We start from the raw sequence: 22,923 nt of genomic DNA on the forward strand, positions 1-22,923 counted from the left end.
TTATTTAAATGAATTATGTAGAGTGTGAAATAAAACCGGTGTCTCTAACCACGATTAGGCTACTATATAAAGACACATTACATTTATTGAAATGCATTAAATTAAATGAAAACAAAAAAATCGAACAGTTGGAAATTTCGATAGGGGATTGTTTTACTCATCATTATACTAATTGATGTTAAACTCCACATTTCCATTTATTGTGAAGTTAGACATGGAAAAGGGTAGGGTTATTTCAGTTTTAGGCTTGGAGGTGAAATTATGTTTCGCTTTGCTTGTTGAGGTTCTAGATGTCAGTATGTCACTCCATGCCCTCCTCTCTGACAAAGATGGGGCCCAATATGACCGCAAACTCGCCTTGCATCGGTGTCCTGTCACTGACATGATCTGGCGACTTTCTAGTCCTGCATCAGAGAGTCGTCCAACGGCAGTGCTACGCAAACTATGGTTTGTGTACATTTGTGAGATACCTTCCACCTGAACAACAAGAATTTAAAGTATACAATTTAGATTTGGAAAATAATATAAACACAGTTTAAATTTATGGGCAAAAACGAAATATCTATTACCAACCTCTTCACAAATACTTTTTAGCATATTGCCAAGGTAGTTGAGCCCCATCGGCTCCATGGTGAACCACATTTCGATACTCTCGAGTTTGCACAGAGGGATGCGTCTCGGATGCAAATAGAACGCTCCGGTATTTTCTGGACACTTTGACAGATATTTTTTAAAGCTGTCCACGAGACAAAGTGGGTCGCCGGGGCTCGCAAACATAAATCCTCGTAAATTTTCTCTATCCGATGCGGTGGGATCCTTGTGGTTTTTTGTCTCTGGGTTATGCGCCAGGGTCAGGTACTCTTTCCCATTCTCGTCTTGTCGTAGAACGAAAGACTCTTTTGATAGGTTACGGATTCCTTCTCTTCCCCTCCGTGCAAAATACAGCTGTATGTCAAACCAAACTTTTCTTACAAGTCCTGTGGGTGTGAAAGGGGAGAGTGCAGGTGCATTTCTAATTTTCTCCAAGTCAGACTCAGTAATATGCGGATGATGAACGCTGGTGTCTTTTCCATTTTTCCTGTAGCGCTTTAAAACTGATTTAAAGATGGCATTGCTTGACTTGAAGTTTTTTTCACTTATGATGTTGTATTTTGTAATGTGATGGTTTATACCTGCTCTGAGACACATCAAACTTGCAACACTGTATTCGCGTCCAGCGGTAGACTGAACAGAGGCATAAAACTCCTGCAATGTCTCATTTAAAAGAGAAGCAGAGTAGGTCTCGAAATCACAATTTTTCTGTCTTTGGCGCAAAAAGTCACTGAAAGTGTTAACTGTCCATTTAGTTGTCTTTTTTGTAATGACCTCATCTTTGTCATCTTCGATCTTATCTAGCTCTGTCGGTGTTAATTCTTTGTGCCGCTTTTTGTCATTCAACATCTTCTCCAAGTCTTCTATTTCGTCTTGTGCCTGGGCCCATTTCTCAAAATTGCCATATTCACCATACAAATTAAACAACATGCAAAAATCATCCATTTAGCCTACCTAAATAAACGTTTTCATATGTTTCTCTCACTCTGTTTGCAAGTGTAACTGTGTTACTATGGTTACCGATGATTATAGTAGCGGATTAATTTCGAACTGTAATCAAACTGACTGGAACTACCTGTGCATTAAACGGTTTTACTGCACACCTTCCAGCCAATCAGAATCGAGTATTTAAACAGCCTGTGGTATAAATATATATAAAGCATTTATTTTCTGTATACTTTAAGTAAATAAATTTTTTTTAACTAGGTTTATATTCGTATAGAACATCCAATTGTGCTTGCAGAGGCAATGTTAATATACTAATGGCTCACCATAAAATAACTGTCAAGCTCAAAGCACATAAAAACACCATAAGGGTTGCCCATATCACCCAACACAAATTTGATGTATGATGGAAGTGAAATCCTATAAGTATTTCACTCACGTTCAAGTGCTTTGATGTCTGAGAGAACATGGATGATGCCAGTTTCATTCTTGTATATTTCTTGGGGAACTCTTATTTTGAGAAACTGACGGAGAAAATGTTCTCTCCTCTGCCATGTTGAAAGTTTACGTCTTCCAAATCAGAAACTTTGTCAGGTAGGCGGTTTGAGTGTCTTTGATTACCCCATCTGTCGCATCTCATCTGTGATCGGCAATAATGCTGAAACTATTAGTTTAACTCTATTTCTCAGCTATGTAGTATTAGTAATCTGAGCAATCATGGGGTGAGAGAGAAGTCTGGATGACTTCCAAAAAACTGCCAACGTCAGCTCACAACGTCAATGGCACAAACATAAGCGGAGTGAAACAAACATTAAAGCATCCCTGTGGTAATTGTCTTTACATAACATAAATGCAACGATGAAAGACGGAAGCCTGACACCTCAATGTAAAATCATTATTTTTGTCACACTCTTGTGAGGCAATTATGGCAAGAATGCTGTTTTGAACAGATTTTTCATGTACTTATGTTCTTTTCTATCAAGAAATCCTCTGTAGTGTACCTTTAAATTGAAAGTAAAATCGAAGTGGTGCTAAAGTTACAACCTGCAAACGACCTGTGGTAAATTAGAGTTGAACCTCTGAAAACTCAAACATTTGAGAAGAAATGACAGAAATGATTGTGACACGTTGGTTAGTGTACTTAAAAAAATAAATAAAATAATATTTCTTCATATCTTGGCTATTCCTCCGTCCTTCTACAAACAGAACCTCCTGGGCACCCACAACTTGGGCCGAGTCCACTATGAGCCCATCAAGGATCGTCATGGAAACGTGCTGCTTGTTACAGTAAGGGAGATGGACAGCCTCTATTCCTTTTTCAATGGGAAGTGGATGCAGGTATCCAAACTGCAGAGTCAGAGGAAGTCTCTTTCCACCCCTGAGGAACCTTATGCCCTAGACATCCTCCTGATCACCATACAGGTAAACACAGAATGACAACAAATTGATTACAAAGACATCTGCAAGATCAGTTTGCACAATCTTCTTTGTATACATGTATATTATATTATTGGTGCTTGGTGTGCAACTCGTCTGACACTGTTTATGCTGCAGACATGAATGAAACCTTAAATCATACAGCTTGTTGAGGAGAGAATATCATAAAGATATAGAGTTGGGCTCTTTTCAGTTGGGCCAAGCAATTGGGTAATCAATCACTTAGCAACCATCCAGAACACCAAAGCAACCACCTTGTAATGCCCTAATCACCACCCCTTAACACTCAAGCATTGTGGTGGCGAGTTTTGCACGAAAAAAAAAAATATGTAATGAAAAAGATAATTCAAACATCTAGTTTAACCAGTTGTTCTGATCATAGGACATTCTGGCTTACCAGAGACGCGGTCAGCACCGGCTGTCCTCTGGGCTTTATCTGGGTTTCCTGAAGCTCAGCAGCTCTGTGGATCAGATCAAGGTTCTGGTTCCTCAACGGATGCCCAACATGCTCTGCCACACCAAGATACGAGACAACTGGAATGTGTCAAGGTAGTTTTGGAGATTTCCTCAACATTTTATTCCCTATACTTTTTACTAACAAGCTCAATGCGAAAGGTTTCCTCCAACAAGTGTTTCGTTTTTTCTGATGACAATGAATGAGAAATGGCTGCACAATGTGGCACAATCATAGACAATCAGAAAATTTTTGATGATATAGCTAGTTATAAGGGTGGGATTTTGGAATGAGATTTCACAGCAGGCGGAGCCACCTAATGCAAAAAGATTAACCATGTTGTGGTTTTTTGGACAAAAACCCATCAAACTTACACTCAGGAAAAACAAAAATACAAGTGATAGGCAGGGTTCCCACATGTCCTGGAATTATGCCATTCAGTTTTCCAGACATGGAAAAGTCATGGAAAATTAGAAAAATAACTAAATGTCCTGATCAATAATTAATTGTCCTGGAAAATATTTGAGTATAACAGAACTGTTTGACTTTTGCTAACAAGGTTTTTGTTAATTGCGCAAAAGCATGATAATGATCAGGACTTGGAATAGGACTCAAATACACAAAATCGTATCGTTTTGTTATTAACGGCAGCTGCGCATTATGAAACATAGTCAACAGTTAAATGTCATGAACGAATCCCTGTCATATGCTTTCTTTGCTCATCTGCTGTCATCTCTATTTTGCTCTGACTAAATAGTTTAAGTACTTATATAGTGCAAAATACAATGCCAATTATTTATTTATTCATTTATAACACACCTGAGTTGGAAGTGTTGTGATTTGGCCTTCACACCTCAGGATGTGAATTAATTTTCCATAATTCAAGGATACAAGTCTGCTTATTCCACAGTTACCACATGTAGTGTGGAAAACATGGACTGAATCACAAAATCTAGTAAAATAAATTGGGTAAATCTGGACTCATCAGACCATATTACCTTTTTCCATTGCTCCATAGTCCAATCTTTATGCTCCCTAGCAAACTGAAGTTGTTTTGTCTGATTAGCCTCAAGTGACTTTCTTGTGGCCACACAGCTGTTTAGTCCCAATCCTGTAAGTTCTCGTCACATTGCGTGTGACAATGTGTAAGCTCTTACTTTCACTATTAAACATAGCCGTGAGTTCTGCTGTTGTTTTTTTTACGATGTGAGCATTTTATTGATCTCCGATCAGGATCATTCAAGATTTTTTTCTGATCACATTTATTCTGTGAAACTGAAACATATTAATCACTGCAATAATGATCCAATCATAGGCTCTTAAGTATATGCTTTTTTAAATACAAACAGTTACTTTTTTTTGGGCCAGACAGTGTAATCTGCAAGTGATGCTGCTTTGAAATTAATGTGTGAAGCCAACCGCTCATACACTGAAAACACCTCATCATGATAATCATGCGCACTCTGGTGTGCGTGAGATGACAGAGAGCAGAGCACTCTGAAGTGCTCAGCACATACAGACTATGAATTTGTTTGATAAAATCACACTTTTACGGGGATTAATAATCACAATTGGCCATGTAGCGAACTCCTTAGCTGGAGGTAAGAAACTACCATCCAAAACAGACCGAAACGCTAAAATAAAAGTTCAATTTAAATGGACACATTTTACTTACTTTTGCTTAAATATTACACTTGTTGGGAACAGAAAATGTCCTGGAGAAGTCCTGGAAAACTGTGCCTTGAAAAGAATGGGAACCCTGGACAGAACATGGTACTATTCTTATTGGCCTTCATCACTGTATGATATGAATCTTGTGCAGTCCAGTTCTGTGGAACTGAGTCTGTAATGAAAGCATATAGTGATTTTATCCTTTGAAAGTAATTTTCTTAGCGCTTGCAATCATGATCTGAAACAATTTATCAATTGTTCATAAATAGCTGAAAGTGTTGAAACGCATACCTCTTGACTCATGAAAGTGACTCATACAATCTAAAGAATATATATTTTCCTAGAAACATGTAATTGATATGAATGGTTCAGTTCAACAAGCTAATATTTCTCATTAGTTAAGTGAAGAAATGTAGTGGAAGCGAGTGTGCCTGAGAAGATTGAAATAACTGTGTGTCAGGCTCCCCCTCACCCCAGGCTTACATAGTTTCTTGACACCACCATTTTTTACAGTCATAACAAAACTAGTATTTGTTTTTTTTGGTAAAGGAGCTATTTATTTATTTTCATCTCTGGTCATGATGTTGACCTTGGTAGGTAGGTAGAGACAGGGAGAGTATTATCCTGCTGTTCTGTGTGGTAGTAAAACTAAATTTACTACGGGGCCGGACTGTGGAAGTCAGTGGGAGGTTCACTAAGGATGATTCCCACTCATGGCTTGGAGAAAACGAAGAAAGAATAAAAGAAAATTTAAATCGAATTCTTTCCACTAAACCCCAGACACTAGCCTTGAGAGTGTCCTTGAGAGAAAGACTTAAAAGCTAATTTTTTTGCCCTCTCATCTTAGCCTGTGAGCTGATGTATAGTAACATAACAAATTTTTTTATAGTGAAATTTAGAGCTTATAAATATACTATATATATATATATATATATATATATATATAAATATAAATATAAATATATATATCTCACATTGTCAATTTTATTGATTATTTTAAGCAAAGTTAAATTTAGTTTTTTTTTTCACTAAATTGGAGTCTTTAACTTTTCTTAGGCATCCTTCTGTCTTTGGGAGATGATGGTGTAGCTTCCAGTTGGGTGATGTTCTATCTGCACACTTGTGGGTGGCTGAATATTCCGACTCTTGAATGACATTCTCTACCGCATCTGCTGCAGATAAATGATGACGATGCCTGCTGAGGCTGCTGTTGTTTTTCCTTCCTACTTGCTCTCTTTGCAGCATGGTTTTTGCTTCTGGTCTCCACTGCTTTCTGTATGCCCTATCTGACAGCAAAGCACCAAGCGGAGCAGTCGTCTGTGCTACTTTCCCATGTGTTGATGTTGGACAGCTTCATGTCTTTCTTGCAGATGTATTTGTAGTGCAGAAGTGGGTGTCCATTTGGCCTTGAGCCCTATAATAGTTCGCCGTATAGTAGGTCCTTGGGAATTCTGCCTTGTTCCATTCTCCTGATGTGGCGAAGCCATCGAAGGTGCCTTTCGCTGAGAGTGGTGGACAATCTGTTCATGCTGGTGCGTTCCAGAACCTCTGAGGTGGGTACTTTGTCCTTCCACTGAATGCGGAAAATGCAACTCAGGTGGAAGCTGTTGAGTTTCCTCACGTCTCACGTAAGTGGTCTATGTCTCGCTGCTCTAGCAGAGTGTACTGAGCACACAGGCCTGGTAGATGAGCAGTTTGTTCTTTTCTGTGAGATTTAGGTTGTTCCAGATCCTCTGTTTCAGTCTTGCCATGGCTGCTGCTGCCTTGGCGATCCTGCCGTTCACCGCTGTATTGATGGAGAGCAAATTGGAGATGGTGGGTAAAGTTGGATGATGGTAGGTTGGGGATTCTGCATCCTGGACCATGACATTGATCTTCAGACTGATGGTTATTCCAAACTCCTTGCAGGTGTGGGAGAGGCGGTTGACAGGCTGCTGCTGACCATCGTCCGTGTGTGACATGAAGGCAGCTTCATCGGCAAAGATCATCTCACGGATGAGTACCTCTGTGACTACTCTTAATGCAAAGACGGAAGATGTTGAACAGCTTGCCCCCTGGTGTGAATGTAGATTCCTTCGTTGCGGTCCCTGAAGGCATATTGTATGAGCATCGAGAAGAAAATGCCAAAGAGCGTCATTGCAAGGACACAGGCCTTGTTTGACTCCACTGCCAACTGGGAAGGCCTCCGATGTTGCGCCGTTAAAGCAGACTATGCTGTGCATGTTCTCATTGAATGAGGTGACAGCGGCTAGCGGCCACGGAGGGAAAACAATCTTCTGCAGTATCCTGAAGAGTCCACTCCTGTTGATCAGGTCAAACGTCTTCATCAGATCAACAAAGGCGATGTAGAGGGGCATCGGCTGCTCTTGACAATTTTCCTGCAGCTGGCAGTTGACTGGCCGGCTCTGAAGCCACACTGGGACTCTGGGTATTCTTGGGAGGCTAGGGTCTGCAGGCACACCAGGGTGACACGGCAAACACCTTCCTGACGATGCTGAGGAGGGAGATGCCCCGGTAATTATTGCAGTCACTGCAGTCTCCTTTGTTCTTATACAAAGTGACGATGTTGGCATCTCACATGTCCTGGAGGATGTGGCACTGTTCCCAGCTGAGGCAAAGGAGTTTGAGCAGTGGCTGAAGCAGTGCAGGTTTTCCGATCTTCAGTACTTCCATCTCTTCCAGGGGCCTTCCCACAAGCGAGGCAGTCAATGGCTTTGCTAAGCTCTTCCAGAGTGAGTGGAGCGTCTAGCTCCTCCATGACTGGCAGATCTAGAATGGTGTCCAGGGTGGTGTGTGATGACGTTTTAGGTTGAGTGCAGTTCGAGGTAGTGCTCAACCCATCACTGCAGCTATTTCCCATGGTCTGTGATGAGATTTCCTAACTTTGCATTGAGATGCGGTCTTGGTGGTTAGAGGCCTGTTGTCTTTTTGATGCCCTCATACATCCCTCTTACTTCTCCAGTGTCAGCAGCTGCCTGGATAGTGCTACAGAGCCAATTGGTGTTGGCGCAGTGGGGGTCGTCTGCTGGGTGGTTTTCCTAGTAGTCCTGAGGGGGCCTCAAGTGCACTCGGGCTAGGCAATCCCTTGTAAACCAGGAGGGCTTTCCTCTTCACCTCAGTAATGGGTTCCATTTTCTCCCAGTGGGCCTCATACCATTTTTATGCTCCTTCTCCCCTTAGGAAGTGGGATGGGACCACCTGGAGTCAATTGTGTTTTCCTCAGGTGTCTCCTTGGTGAGAGCCTCCTGCAAGTTGCTGATGAATTGCTGCATCTTCTCTGGATTGCTTGCGCAGCAGATGTTAATGTGTGGGAGGCACTTCTTCTTTGAGTGGTACAGCTTTTTTGGTGCTTGCTGGCCACGAGAGAGTGGTCCGTGTCGTAGTCGGCACTGTGGTAACTGTGGGTGAGGAGGACACTGGCAATTCTTTCCATCTGGTGATGACGAGGTGTAGCTGGTGCCAGTAGCTGGATTGCGGGTGTCTCCATAACACCTGGTCGATCGCCTTGCACTTGAAGAAGGTGTTTGACATGCATAGACCATGGAAGCAGCACATCTTGAGCATATGCTGACCATTCTCATTGATCTTGCCTCTTCCATGAGGGCTGAGGCAGGTGGGCTGTAGTGTATTGTACTGTAGTGAATACATATTTTTCTTTGCTCTTAAATATTTATTGAGTTAGATATTGCTCTTGTGTACAGTAAAACTTGCTCACAAACCATAGTGATGCCCAATTTATTAGTGAATTGTTTTTTTCAAGTCAGTTCTATTGAATGAATTACTCTAAATGGTTTAATGGTCTAAATTAATATTTAGCAAATTGTTCTGAATCAAACTGTTTTCTAAAAATCTGTATCCAGTAATAACAAATGACTGAAAAGTTCATAAAAAGCCATGGACATTTATTGGACAAAAAGGGTTGGAGCCCTGTATCTGTTAATTTTGAAAAATGTATAAACTTTAATCAACTCATGGAAAAGTTATAGGAATTTCTATAGTGAGTATAAAATTAGCATATTATGCCCAGCTGAAAAATATTTTAAATGCCAGAAGTTGCTCATTGCAAGTGCTATCAATAAAAAACAACTATGAGATCTATTTGAAAATCTTTATGCTGTAATCACAAATGACTGAAAAAAAAACTCATTTAAACTCTTGGTCAAAAGGTGGGGGAACCCTGAAGATGCCATACGTTTGCTAACTCACTGGGCATTGTCTCACAGTTTTACAATTTTAAAATGCCTCTATTTTGCCATTAATGGATGTTTGACAAGTTATTTTCTTAGTATTCCACTAGCTTTTGGAAACCACAGGAATGGCACTCTGTCAAGGGCTCTTCTGCAAACAGTGAGTTAAAGGTGTGTGTATGTTGATGAAATGCCTCTTCTTACCCAGGGATGAGTGGGAATGGCTGCAGTCACTGTCTGGCCCTGTGGAGGTGGAAAGAGCAGATAAGGCTGCAGACTTCCTTCTCTATTCTGAGCTCAAGACAGCCATTAAGAGTCTGCTGCACCAGATCAATCTACCTCTCCATCAGGTACTGCTGTCTACAGGACATTATCCACTGCAAGCACTACAGAACAATGGAAAAAGAACAAGAGCCAGTGTATACAAGAGACATGAAATCCATCAAAGCAGCTCTGTGTTACCCAATTATATTATACAATTTTGTTTCTAAGTGTAACTATTGTAGGATGGCAATTTGAACAGAAAAAAGGCTTTTAGAATGTATATATTTTATGCACAAGTTAACTCTATTTTACAATACACAAAGCAAAACCATACTTCGACAAAACACCATACTACAGATACTACAATAAAACAAAAAAAAAGGAATTATAGGTAGAAAAGGAAAGTTTGTCAAAGCAACTTTGATATTGCTTTAACAAAGCTTTGTTTTAACAGTTTTAAAAACACTTATAAATATTTTGAAGTTTGTAGTTTATTTTAGCCTTATTTCATTTGAAATCTTTGGCAGTTTTAAGACAGATTTTAAGTTTTAAGGGGATGGATGGATTGGTGTATAGAGATAGATAGACAGATGGATGGATGGATGGACTTTATAACTTTATAATAATATTGTTTTTGCCTACAGTATATTACTGGGTTTTGGGATTTTTGCTCTCTTAAAAATGGCATAACATTGTTACCCTCCAACCCCCATGATTAAAGTCTCTGTGTGCGTGTGTGTGTGTGTGTGTGTGTGTCCTGCACAGGCCAAGCACTTCCGTCTCTACACACATGAGGTGCTGGAGCTAGGTCACAATGTGTCCTTTCTTCTGCTGCTGCCCGCCTCGGACGACGTTTGCTCTGCCCCGGGACAGACCAACCCCTACACACCACACTCGGGGTTCCTCAACCTCCCTCTTCAAATGTTTGAGCTCGGTACACTGGCTTCTGTTTCAACCCCTACAATATTAGCTCAGTGGACCTTATAAAAATCCACAGATTCCTTCTCCTTCCCTCTCGCCCCTCTGCCCCCAGTCACACTCCCTTAGGACCTCTAGTAAATCAAGCAAACACACACACACACACACACACACACACATACATACATAAATTGCAGACACCAGCACAACAGCTAGCCAAACATGACACCCCCTCCCCTCCCTTCCCCCATTATACTCTCCCCAGACTGTGTAAAATAAGGAAAGGTTAAACAAGTAATCAATATTGTAATTCAATAAAAAAAAAATTAAGAATGGCAGATCATTTGAATATAAGAGGGTTTATTTTCAGACACAAAGGCAAATTGTGTGCTTGTATGCTTAACAGTGGTGCCAGTTAGAACATTTGGTAGCTTATTCAGCTGCTGTTGTGGGGAGAGATTCAAGCAACTTTTAAACATTATACTGTGAGGTAGTCTCAGCCCAAACACCATATACTTGTAAACCACCCACAGAATTCCATTACAAGCAAGTCTTTAAAAAAGATTCGGCAGTGGTTTTTGGGACATTAATGATAACCTTCTTTGGGTCTCAATTTCACAGAGCACACAATCCCAAAGAAGTCAATTATAAGAAATGCAATAACATCACACTAGTGTTGCCCTTATAAAGACATGTCGGTTACTAACTATAGTGTTCTTCTCTTCATTTTGTCTCTGTGCAGTTCACTTCTGTTCATATAAGGAAAAATTTATCAGTCTGTACTGCCGGCTGTCTTCAGTGCTGGATCTGGATGCCCTGATCACCCAGCAGGCTTTTAGAGAAGCTATCACTGACTCTGAGTTGTCCACAGCCAAACAGAGACACCAGCTCATATTGGACTATATCCAGGTAACGGAAATGACAGCTAAAGTGTGTAATAATTTTAATGTTAAAATTATTTTTCCAATTCTAGCTTAAAATGTAGAAACAACTATGAGCCATTTGTAGGTTATTGAAATGTTAACACAGTGATGCCATCAAAATATTTCTCTGTTTGTTTGAGCATCCCGACTAACTGGACACAGGAACATTGGCTCAACCAATGCCATGAGTTTGGGGAGAGGCTATCTTTTTGTCCTACCAGTGGCAGATGGGCGAGTGCTCAGAATATATTTTGATAACAATCATTATTTTTTGCCTTTTCATTTAGTGACACTAGTGGTGTAATAGTACACATTTTAAAGGGGTAGTTCACATAAAAATGAAAAATAATAATTTACTCCCTTTCATGCCATCCCAGATGTGTATGACTTTCTTTCTTCTGCTGAACACAAGCAAAGATATTTATAAGAATATTTCAACTCTGTTGGTACATTCAATGCAACCTTTGAAGCTCCAAAAATCACATAATAACAGCATAATAACAATCCATACGTCTACTGGAGCGATGCAATCACTTTTTGTTTTTACCCTAAATGTCCACTTTCACTTTCAGAATTTGAAGGTGGAATCAAAAGTGTTGATTTATAGTAAAAAAGGACATAAATATTGATCTGTTTCTCACCCACACCTATTAAATCACTTATGAAGAGATTGATTTAACCACTGGAGTTATATGGATTACTTTTATGTTGCCTTTATGTGATTTTTGGAGCTTGAAAGGCCTGGTCACCATTCACTTGCATTGTATGGACCTACAGAGCTGAGATATTCTCCTAAGAAATGTAGTTAGTGTTCTGCAGAAGAAAGTCATACACATCTGGGATGACATGAGAGAATTTAACGTTTTAGGTGAAATAACCCTTTAAATCTGAAATGTTTCTTTTCTTTTGATATAAGAATAAATAAGCCATTCGTAGGTTGTTTGTTTCCCTGAAAAGTAAATGGGTCATTCCTATGGTTTGGTGACTTAATTCCCTATTACAAGTTATGGTATTTATAATGTTTCATTTCAACCGATTACAGTTTTAAAAGGTTTGTTAAAAATAATAAAGACTATTTGTAATGTTATACACAGCTGTGGTGCTAAAAGTCAAATTTTTTAATAATTGAAATATCTTTAAATATTTATATTTTATTGAATAATTATTTAATTCTATATTTATTTATGCAATAAATTTAAATCATTTCAATTATTTAAATTGTACCTTTAGGCCAACAGTTGTGTGTAACATTACAAATAGTCTTTTAGTCTTTATTCAATTCATTGTCTTTTCCTCATGTCCCCAGAGCTGCATCTTAAACGTCTTTTACAAAAGTGGTAAATAATCACCTTTTTAAATACCTTCCATACCTTTTTTTATAGTAATGGCATGTATTCTTTTGTGGTAAATGTTTCATTTTAACACTGGTTTCATTGTCCATCCTGTATGATACTGTGACCTTTTATATGAAGATCTATGTTATCAAATAGTGTAACACTTTGGAGGTGGATGTCAGTCATTCAGCAAAATAATGTTGGAGATGGATGTCCACCCTATTTTGGAAAGATATTGTTAAAAATGTATTTTATTTTAAAAGGTCAGTATTTTATGTTAACAGAAATAAAATCCACACTGTAAGTTTAAAAATGTGTTAGCTGGATATCTTTCACAGACCATGTAGTGGCTAATGTTTACCCTGCCCTCTTAGCCCTATGGATATCTGAATTTAAGACGTTTAGCTTGACCTGTATGATTCATAAAATCTTTAACATGCCCTTTTAATGATGAATGAAATTAATGATACCCATTAAGTATGTTTAATTTTTCAAAATTTCAAAGCCGAAAAGTCACCATATTGTAGAAATATCCCAAAACTCTGTGGCTCTTTCAAAATATTGCTCTGTTTGTTTGAGAATCCTAACCAGACCAAAACAACAACATTGGTGTAACCAATTGCGAACGTTTGGAGGTGGTCAATCTGTTTTTCTGATAAATAGAATAGAGTTTTCGGGAAACCTGTTTGAAATCAATCACCATTTTTGCAATTCCATTTGGTGACACTAGTGGCACAGACATTACTAACTCCAGTTTTAAATCAGACTCTACCCCCTCATTCCCGTTTATTAGCTCAATTCGTGTTTCGGTTACAACTTTCTGCAATACATCATGCATTTTTAAATCACGCGTGTTTATTCCCAGTCACTTGGGAGTGTTGGAAACTTTAAACTATAAAAACAATTTAAACTAATAATCCAATTAAGATAGTTTATTGATGTCATAAAGCATAACTACTAGACGTATAAACTGTAAAACAAGTTGTTTTTCTTGTGTAGAAATTTCAATAACAGCTCAGCAGACCATCACAAGTTGACTTGAAAGAGAGGCTTGTGTTAAGTGTGCCATTCTGAAATAATCCCTCTTCGCCACCCCGGTCTGGACTATTAATTGAGATTGACCACAAAACCACAAGAGTGTTTGTGTGATGTCAGGTCCAAGAGGCGCTGGAAAAGGTGGCACACCGACCACAGATTACACAGCGCCTGAGAGCAACGAGGGGAAAAAATAGTCAATGAGTGTGACAGCACGGCTGTGTGTGGCTGAGCAATGTGGCATCAATTAGCGTGAAAACCTTAAATGTTCCAGGAGGCAGCCTATGAGAAAGGTCCACGTCTGTCAAAGTGGCATGTCGGTGGAAAGTGTTTTGAGCTCGGCTCTCGTGCTAGAGGGGAGGTTTACATCACTGTGAGGTCCTGTCAAAGAACTTAGACAGACCACAAAAACATGCATTTCAAATGCATGTGGCGAGAAGTGTTAGTGACTCATGAACGATCAAATTTACGAAGTTGTCTAAACTTTTTGGTTTTAAACAGGCAGATTTACAGGTTTGCTGCTACCAGGTAAGTGAACTCCGCTACTGGTGTTACTCGCTGCGATTTAGACTTCTGTCTTTTTTATGCTAAGCAGCTTTTTGGCTGTGGAAATACCTCAAAACTTTTCATTCCCAGTGTTGGCCATTTAGTAGGTATTTTATTTAGCCAAGTAGCCAGACCTTTGACTAAAGTGCAAACATTTTACACCACAGTTTATTTTGGCCACAAACTGCCATCTTAGACAGGAAGAGATTGTCTGACTGACATGTAGAGATTGTCTGAATGACATGTAGAGATTGTCTGACTGACATGTAAAGCGACCTACAATACTTTTTAATTTATGCATTTCGAGGCAGATTAATCTGAAATAAACTTTGGCAAATCATTCCTACTTTATATTAGGTGTCTTTAACTACAGTGTACCAAAATGAAAATACATAAAAGCCAATGTTTTTCTGCTAAATTCTCACAATATTCACATTTGCTGCTATTGAAGTTTAGGATCGGTTGGGGTAGGGTTAGGCTTAGGGTTAGGGCAGGGATGCAAACTTTTCTCCTTTCGGGGAAATTTGCCATTTTAATAACTAAAATTGGTCACTTTTTTGATTCGTGCAGATCCGAAGAGTTTTATTTTTTGGGGGTCAGCAGCGGCCAGTCGCTTGATTGGCAATCGCAGTCCTACCGAGGCAGATCTCTTGATTGATTACAGCTATAGCCAATTTAGTGTTTGTCTATAGCAGCGCTTGCACAATGATTTTGCATCTGACAGGAGTGGAGCGTGAAGGGCTCGGAAGCGGCACTCCTGAAACTTCTTATTTTAAAAACCAAATGAAGGGGCATGTTTTTTGTTCACTTAGGCATCAGCATGTGAGTCTACCTTGGTCAACAAGGAGAAAAAGTAGTGAAAGAGCTATTAATGTGTAGAAGTGACTGATGTTTAAACACATTAAGGGGCTTTCACATGACTCGCATCAGTGCTGCTGAATACAAGAATACAATAAAGTTTCAATTTTACACCAGTGTTTTTCACACACATTTTGCCTTAGAAATGATCTGTCTGAGAGTTCAAAGCAATAAGATATATTTATAAGCGGTCAAAATTTATGAAGAGATGTTGAATATGTAATAATTTCTTGTAATGTTACCTTATCGTTTCCAAGTATCCAGAGACCCCAGTTATTGAACTACAGTAATTACATTCACACAAAAAAAATGAAACGCTAAGACCTTAACGTAAATGAGGCCTCTTCGAATCCCGGCCCACATGACTCCACATGCCGAAGTGTCCTTGGGCAAGACACTGAACCCCAAGTTGCTCCCAATGGCAGGCTAGTGCCTTGCATGGCAGCTCTGCCGCCATTGGAGTATGAATGTGTGTATGAATGGGTGAATGAGTCACAGTGTAAAGCGCTTTGAATACCGTTAAGGTTAAAAAGGCGCTATATAAGTGCAGACCATTTACCATATTGAAACTCATAATAATTATTATTAGGCTATTATTATTGTCTTTTCTGATAAAGGTCATGTTCAGAAGTTAAATACTGTAGGAAAATTATAGATTTGCTTTGTTCTTATCATGCTTAAACATTCTTCTGAAGTCAGACATGCTAATTTTTATAAAAGAGAAGGGTAAGGGTGTTATTGTAACTCATTATTATCAGTCTATTATTGTTGTCTTTTTGAATGAAAGGTCATGCTCAGCAGTCAAACTAAAGGAAAATTATAGATCTTCTTTCTTATAATGGTTAAACACTATTAAGTTTCCGGGTAGATTTTGGTAATGAACAAATCATAGTGATTCAATGACTCACTCATAGCACATAAGACGATCATTAATCGCCACTTACTGGCACCTCTAGAAGTGGTCACTGAACTACTCTGTAAATTAAACTGAACAAATATCACCAGAAAACATGTTTGTGGACCAGTGATTGATTCACCTTTTTCACCCCTCATGAGTTTGCATCCCTGGGTTAGGGGTAAGGTCAATAGTGTAACTACAGATGTAATTAAATGCAGGTACTTTAAATGTAAGTATGATGAAACAACATGTATGTACATAAGAAGTGCATAGTAGTTAAAGACACCTAATATAAAGTGGGTCTGGTAAATCTAATAAATATTTTATTTATTAAAGCGCTAAGAATGATCTTCTTCAACCACACTTTAGTTTTTAAGGTCACTTAGGGGTGGATTTATCTGAAATAAATGTTGGCAAAGCCAATGATTATTTCATTTTTAAAAGCACTTGTTGTATCAACCCAGTACCTTGTTAAATCAACTTTGTTTCCAGGTGGACTGATTTCAAATCAAGTGTGCCCTTCCAGAAATTGTGTACAGCCAATACGATTTGAGCTTGCCAGATCAAGAAAGGACTATCCAGTTGTATGTGCAAGATGCATCAGACAGTCAGTGAATGGACTGTGGGCGGTCAGTGCAATTACTGTCTGAGGCTTAGACAAATTTAGTGGAGAATGCATTTTAATGTACTGGGTGTGATATTAGCAACACTGCCTATTTATGCATATTTTCTGTTAATTTGTTGCAAAATACCCCAGCCAACAGAATCAGCCAAACACTTACTCGTTGAAGCAGCCTACTTCGCAACCTAAAGAAATTTCTTAGTGGAGTCCCCTCTTTGTTGTTAGAAGCCCAGCATATTTTCCAAAGGAGTCATCTTGCGGGATCTGGATCTCACATGACATTTGCTAAAAAGAGCTCAGATTGCACTTTCTTTTTTGTCTTCCCTCTTCAATTTTTCCTTCCAATCTGAAATGTGCTCCATATAAATGCAATTTATATAGTATTTCTCTAGAATTAAAAATATGAAAGTAGTTGTGACGATTCACAAAGTTATCAGGTCTGATTGAAAATGCATTGCATCTCTCGATTCAGGTCAGCACACTAAATGGGAAAAATATGTACAAATAGTCTCTAATGTGATGGGCTGAGGAAGAGGACACAAAATAAATTATGATATTAGTCACACTCCTTAAGTTTCTCAAGCCTCCTTGTGAAGCTTTTGTGTGATCCATTTTAACAGTTCGAAAAGCTTTTTGATGTTTGTGGGGTAAGTGATTGTGATGTTTGTGTGATTAAAATACCACACTGCGCCCTCTAAAAGCAAAGCGTGCATTGGTTCAATATAAAACCTAATCACAGCTTTTAAAGCAACTCCTTCATCTTTTTTTTTAACATTGCTGATTAAATAACACTGGACTTGTTTTCTATTTTTTTATGTATTCAAAGCAATTGGACGAGATGTGGCGAGACGTCCGCTGGATCACAAATGCCCTGCAGTATGCACGCTATAAACAGGCTCTCGGTTGGGTGCCTATTACCTGGCTAGTAGATGTCAGCATGGAGCCTCCTGTCCAGAAGAATGACTCCACATCATCTAACACAGACTATGTGCCCTCTCCCTCTCCAGAATTGAGAAAAAAGGCCACAGTTGGTAAATTCAAAGGTTTTTCAATAGCTGGCATTCATCCAGGAATAAAAATAATTCTTGTGCTTGACTGCATGCCTGTGTTTTCCTTCAAATACTTATTATATATGCAGTGATATTTGAAAGGTATTGAGAATGAGGCATTGGTGGATGCCTTTTAAACACAAAAGGAAGCTTCTGGATGCAATAAATAAAATTAAAGTCATAATTTTTATTTGTATAGCGCTTTTCACAACACGCATCGTTTCAAAACAGCTTTACAGAAAATCATGCTTTAACAGAAAATGTATTTCATCATTGTGTAATTGTAAATTATGTAATTATTTATAAAAAATAAATAATTAAATACTTAAATAATAATTGTATTTAGAACCCCAGAGAGCAAGCCAAAGGCGACTGTGTTAAGGAACATAAAACTCCATAAGATGTTGGTTAATGGAGAAAAAAATAACCTTAAGAGAACCAGGCTCACTGTGGAGGCCAGTTCCCCTCTGGCTAAACAGCATGAATATAATGCCAATATTAGTTATTTGTGTGCAATTCAAGTCATGGTTTAAAATTTGTAAAGTACGTGTTAAGGGCCAGTGTTTAAACAAAGATTTTGTATGAACTGTAAGATTAATGACTAAAGTCTTTTAAGTCCATCCTGGACCAACAGTAGAAGTTCACATAGATGCATGGTCATTTGTAAGTTGTAAGAATGCACCTGCTACCATGAATCTGGACCTTCCTTCATCCATCACCCCGGTGCCACACTCCCATGAACTCCCCATACCCACTCCTCCGGAGAGAGAGCAGCCATTTTTTGAAGAGAGCGAGGAAGACTTTGTAGATCCAGATGACAATTTCAGAGGTGGAGCTGAAGAGCGAAACCCATACTACCACAACCAAAAAGACCTCAACGACTTAGAGATCTTGGTCTCACCAAGACCAATGCCAAGCTTTTGACATCTAGGCTCAAGCAGTGGAACTTGTTGGATGAAAGTGTGCAAGTCGCAGATCAGAGGAAGCATCACAAACCTTTTTCCATCTTCTTCACCTGTCAAGATGGGCTCTGCTTCTGCCACAATGTGACCAGTCTGTTTGAGGCAATCGGAATCGCCTTTAACCAGAATGAGTGGCGCCTCTTCATTGACAGTTCATCCAGGATCCTCAAAGCCGTGCTGCTCCGTAATGGTAACAAGGACCTGTCTCTTCTCCTGGCTCACTTGGTGCACCTCAAAGAGTGTTACAACAGCATGAAGACCTTGCTGGATGCCTTGAAGTATGATTATGGCTGGGAGGTCATAGGAGACTTCAAAAGGGTGGCATTCCTGATGGGTCTCCTAGGCAGTTTTACCAACTTTCCCTGTCTTTGTCTTTGGGACAGCAGGGACACCAAGGCACACTACCACAGTCGGGACTGGCCACAGTGGACCGAGTTCTCTGTGGGGAGCCACTGGTGGACCCCTGGAAGGTGCTGATGCCACCCCTTCAGATCATAGTGGGCCTTATGAAACAATTTGTCTGAGCTCTAGATAAGGAGTCGGCAGCCTTCAAGTACCTTCAAGACTTCTTCCCTAAGCTGCCTGAGGTAAAGGTCACAGCCAGTGTCTTCGTTGGACAACAGATAAATAAGATCCTAGAGTGCAATGAATTCCCCAAGAAGCTCCCTAGTAAGGAAAAAGCTGCTTGGAACAGCTTTGTCACAGTGGTTCGGGGCTTCCTGGGCAATCACAAGACCGAAAACTATGTGGAGCTGGTTGAGATTCTGGTGAAGAACTACTGCACAATGGGCTGTAGGATGTCCTTCAAAGACCATATCCTTGATGCTCATCTTGATAAATTCAAGGAGAACATGGGAGCGTACTCGGAGGAGCAAGGGGAGCGCTTCCATCAAGATATACTGGACTTTGAATGCCACTACCATGGACAGTATAAAGAGAATATGATGGGAGACTACATTTGGGGACTGAATCTTGAAAGTGATTTACAGTATAATCATAAATCTCAAAAAACTACTCACTTTTGTAGTCATTTTTGTATTACTTTAGTATAAATACATGTTAATTTGGATTCATATGTTGTTTTTCTGACTTTATGGGAATGAAAAGACACAAATTCACCCGTTTTCTCATTGAATATAGGTAAATTTCAAAATATCACTGTCCTGGTCACAAAAGCTAAGTTTGATGGGAATAATAGCCATTTTCTATACTTTTGAGGCATAAGCAATTAGGAAATAAAACTTACTACCCAAGAACAATAATTGTGTTACATAGTGTAAATAGGACCTGAACCATGCTAAGGCAAGTCCACTAATACCAACATAATTCTCCAAGAGAATGTTGTGATCTATGGTGTAGAAGGAAGACTTAGATCTAAAAGTACTAGAAGAGAAATGCAGCCACGATGAGTTGATAAAAGCAAGTCAATTGTAATTCTGATAAGTCTCTATACTGTGATGGTTGCCTAAATCCTGACTGAAATTGTTCATAGATACCATTTCTCTGTAGAAATGAAGATAGTTGGAAGGACTACCTTTTCTAGTATTTTCAACATAAATGGGAGATTTGAAATCGGTCTATAATTCGCTAATTCACCAGGATCAATCTGTGACTTCTTAATAAGCGGTTTATAACTGCCATTTCAAAGTTTCTTGGGATATGTCCTAAGAAAATTGAGGAGTTAATATTAAGAAGAGGTTCTGAGATTACAGGGAATACCTCTTTTAAGAGCTTAGTTGGTATTGGATCTAACATGTTGTGACTTGATTTTTTTGATAAGTTTTGTTAACTCTTCATGACCTGTGACAACAAAGGATTGAAGTTGCTCATGAGGAAAATTGTGAGACACTGTTTTCTGAGGTGCTGTGACAGTTGATTGCATAATTCCAATTTTATTTTGGATGATTTCTATTTTATCAGTAAAGAAATTCATGAAGTCATTACTATTGTGTTGAGATGGAATATCTGGTTCAATTGAGGCTTTATTCCTAACCAATTTAGCCACAGTACTGAATAAACACCTAGGATTGTTGTGTTTATTTTCTATGAGTTTGCTAAAAATATGTTGACCTGGCAGCTTTTAGTACCTGTCTGTAGCTACAGACACTATCCTTCCATGCAGCGTGAAATACCTCTAATTTTGTATTCTTCCACTTCGCTTCATTTTCAGAGCTGATCTCTTAAGAGTATGAGTGTGATCGTTGTACCATTGTGAACAGCTTTTTTCTTTAATTTTCTTTAATCGAAGAGGGGTGACACTATCAAGAGTACTAGAGAAGACTGTGTTCTAGTCTTTTTGGCTTACTGAGTCAGTGACACTGTTCTGGAAGTTTCTCAGTGAAACTATCTTAAGTGGCCGAAAGAATAGTGAATGACAGTGTGGTGTAGATTGAGTGATATTAGCTGATCTCAGCAAACAAGAGACGAGGTAATGATCTGAGATGTCATCGCTCTGCGGTAGAATTTCTATAGTATCAGCATCAAATATGACAGAATTAAATCTAGCGGATGATTATGGCGATGAGTTGGTCCTGTCACATTTTTTCTGACTGCAAGAGAGTTGAGAATATCGATACATGCTAATCCCTATGTGAATGTTGAGGTCACCAACAAATTAAACCTCTATCTACAGTAACTGCTAGATCTGATAGAAACTGTGCAAATTCACCAAGGAAATTAGAATATGGCACAGGGTGATCTATATACTGTTGCAAGGGCAAAATAGGTTTTTTATTTATATCCGACAGTGTCACATTAAGCATTATTAGTTCAAAAGACTTAAACTTGTGGCCTGTCCTCTGAGTAACGCCAAAAACTTCACTGTAAATTGCAACCCTTCAAATATGGCTCATGTTTATAACAATAACGTGGGGGAGTGGATTACCACCCAAACTATGATCTGAAATCATTTCATTTACAATTAGTGCTTTGGTTGAAAGAGATCTAATGTTTAGAAGCCATACCTTTTATATGATGTTTAAATACAATTATTTTATTAAGTTTGATCAGAATAAAATGTTTTCTAAATGATTTAGTGAGGGGTTTGTGTTTGGTAGTTCAGGGAACAGGCACAGACTCTATATGATATCTAGGTGATACAGTCTCTGTGTTGTAGGTGACCTATCTGATGTCTCAAGGCAGCTAGCAGACGTTCGGGTTAACCAGTTTGTCTGCTTCCTGACCTGGGTCACAGTTAGTCAAATACTATCACTATTAAGACTATGAGCTAAATTACTAGAGAGGAGAGCGGCACCTTCCCTGGAGGGATGGAGTCAGTCTCTCTTTAGAATGTCAGGTCTACCCCAAAAACTCTTCCAATTGTCTATAAATCCTATTCTATTCTCAAAACACCACTCAGACATCCAGCCATTCAGTGACATTAATCTACTATAAACCTCATCACCACGATGAGCAGGGAGGCGGTCAGAGCGTATTACAGTGTCTGACATTGTTTTTGCAAGTTCACACACCTCTTTAACATTATCTTAGTGATGTCCAGACATTGTTAGTGCCGACATGAATAAGAATTTTATAAAATCTACATTTAGCCTTAGCAGCGCTTGTAAATTTGAGCTGATATCAGATGCCTGAGATCCAGAAATGCATTGAAAAATAGTGGCTGGAGTCTCTATTTCCATGTTCCTTACAATAGAATCACCTATTACTAAGGCTCTTTCAACATGATTCTTAGTGGTTGCATCACTGAGTGGAGAGAATCAATTGGAAATCCTAACAGGAATGGGAGACTAGTGCCGTTTTGCTTAGCAAGTATGCCACGAGACATCACCCCTGCTGCGGTGGCTCTATAGCTGGAACCAAAGTGTGTGTTTCTCGCTGTACTACCCGTATCCAAAACAGAATCTACTGGCTTCTATTTCTCACTAACCACCACTAGCATTCGGATGCGTGTCCCTAACTCTTTAACCTTCTCCGTCTGCCTTTAACCTAATTCCTTATATTTATCACATGTAAATCCCTCCATGCTGACAGAAGAAGCTATCATAAACATGTGGCATGCAAAGCAGGAACAAATAACATGAGCGGATGCCATGACTTACCACAATTTTTTGTTGTTGTGGTTTTTCTTGAGCGACAAGGGTTTGAGATCGATGTGGTTAGATGTGGTTCCTGATCAGCAGATGTTTGAGATTGATGCAATAATCTGTGTAAAATACAGAGAAGAAAAGAGTCTGGGCTTTATTAAAATGTGGTATTGTGATTATCTAATA

General features: G+C 39.1%; 2 protein-coding genes and 1 long non-coding RNA gene across 4 annotated transcripts in view; 1 reads left to right on the forward strand and 2 right to left on the reverse strand.

Moving 5' to 3' along the window:
* On the reverse strand, positions 1–2,806 carry LOC127627184 (uncharacterized). Its single transcript, XM_052103463.1, has 2 exons — positions 574–2,806; positions 1–477 (listed from the first exon to the last, which is right to left on the reverse strand). Exons 1-2 carry the CDS (start codon positions 1,534–1,536, stop codon positions 169–171), a joined length of 1,272 nt encoding a protein of 423 aa, XP_051959423.1. The 5' UTR covers positions 1,537–2,806; the 3' UTR covers positions 1–168.
* The window catches only part of LOC127627183 (ankyrin repeat and fibronectin type-III domain-containing protein 1-like), a 126,152-nt gene that overhangs the window by 96,884 nt on the left and 6,345 nt on the right, over positions 1–22,923 (forward strand). For both annotated transcript variants that reach the window (XM_052103461.1, XM_052103462.1), the window contains 6 exons: positions 2,743–2,958; positions 3,356–3,522; positions 9,494–9,635; positions 10,315–10,483; positions 11,210–11,376; positions 17,510–17,714. In XM_052103461.1, coding sequence (XP_051959421.1) covers positions 2,743–2,958; positions 3,356–3,522; positions 9,494–9,635; positions 10,315–10,483; positions 11,210–11,376; positions 17,510–17,714 — 1,066 coding nt within the window. The remainder of the gene's footprint in view (positions 1–2,742; positions 2,959–3,355; positions 3,523–9,493; positions 9,636–10,314; positions 10,484–11,209; positions 11,377–17,509; positions 17,715–22,923) is intronic.
* Positions 2,813–22,825, reverse strand: LOC127627185 (uncharacterized). The gene is made up of 5 exons (XR_007968528.1): positions 22,753–22,825; positions 9,490–9,671; positions 5,103–5,270; positions 3,371–3,483; positions 2,813–2,943 (listed from the first exon to the last, which is right to left on the reverse strand). It is a non-coding gene; the product is annotated as an uncharacterized LOC127627185 (long non-coding RNA).

The sequence above is a fragment of the Xyrauchen texanus genome, chromosome 33 (assembly GCF_025860055.1).
Source record: "Xyrauchen texanus isolate HMW12.3.18 chromosome 33, RBS_HiC_50CHRs, whole genome shotgun sequence".
Classification (NCBI taxonomy): Eukaryota; Metazoa; Chordata; class Actinopteri; order Cypriniformes; family Catostomidae; genus Xyrauchen; species Xyrauchen texanus.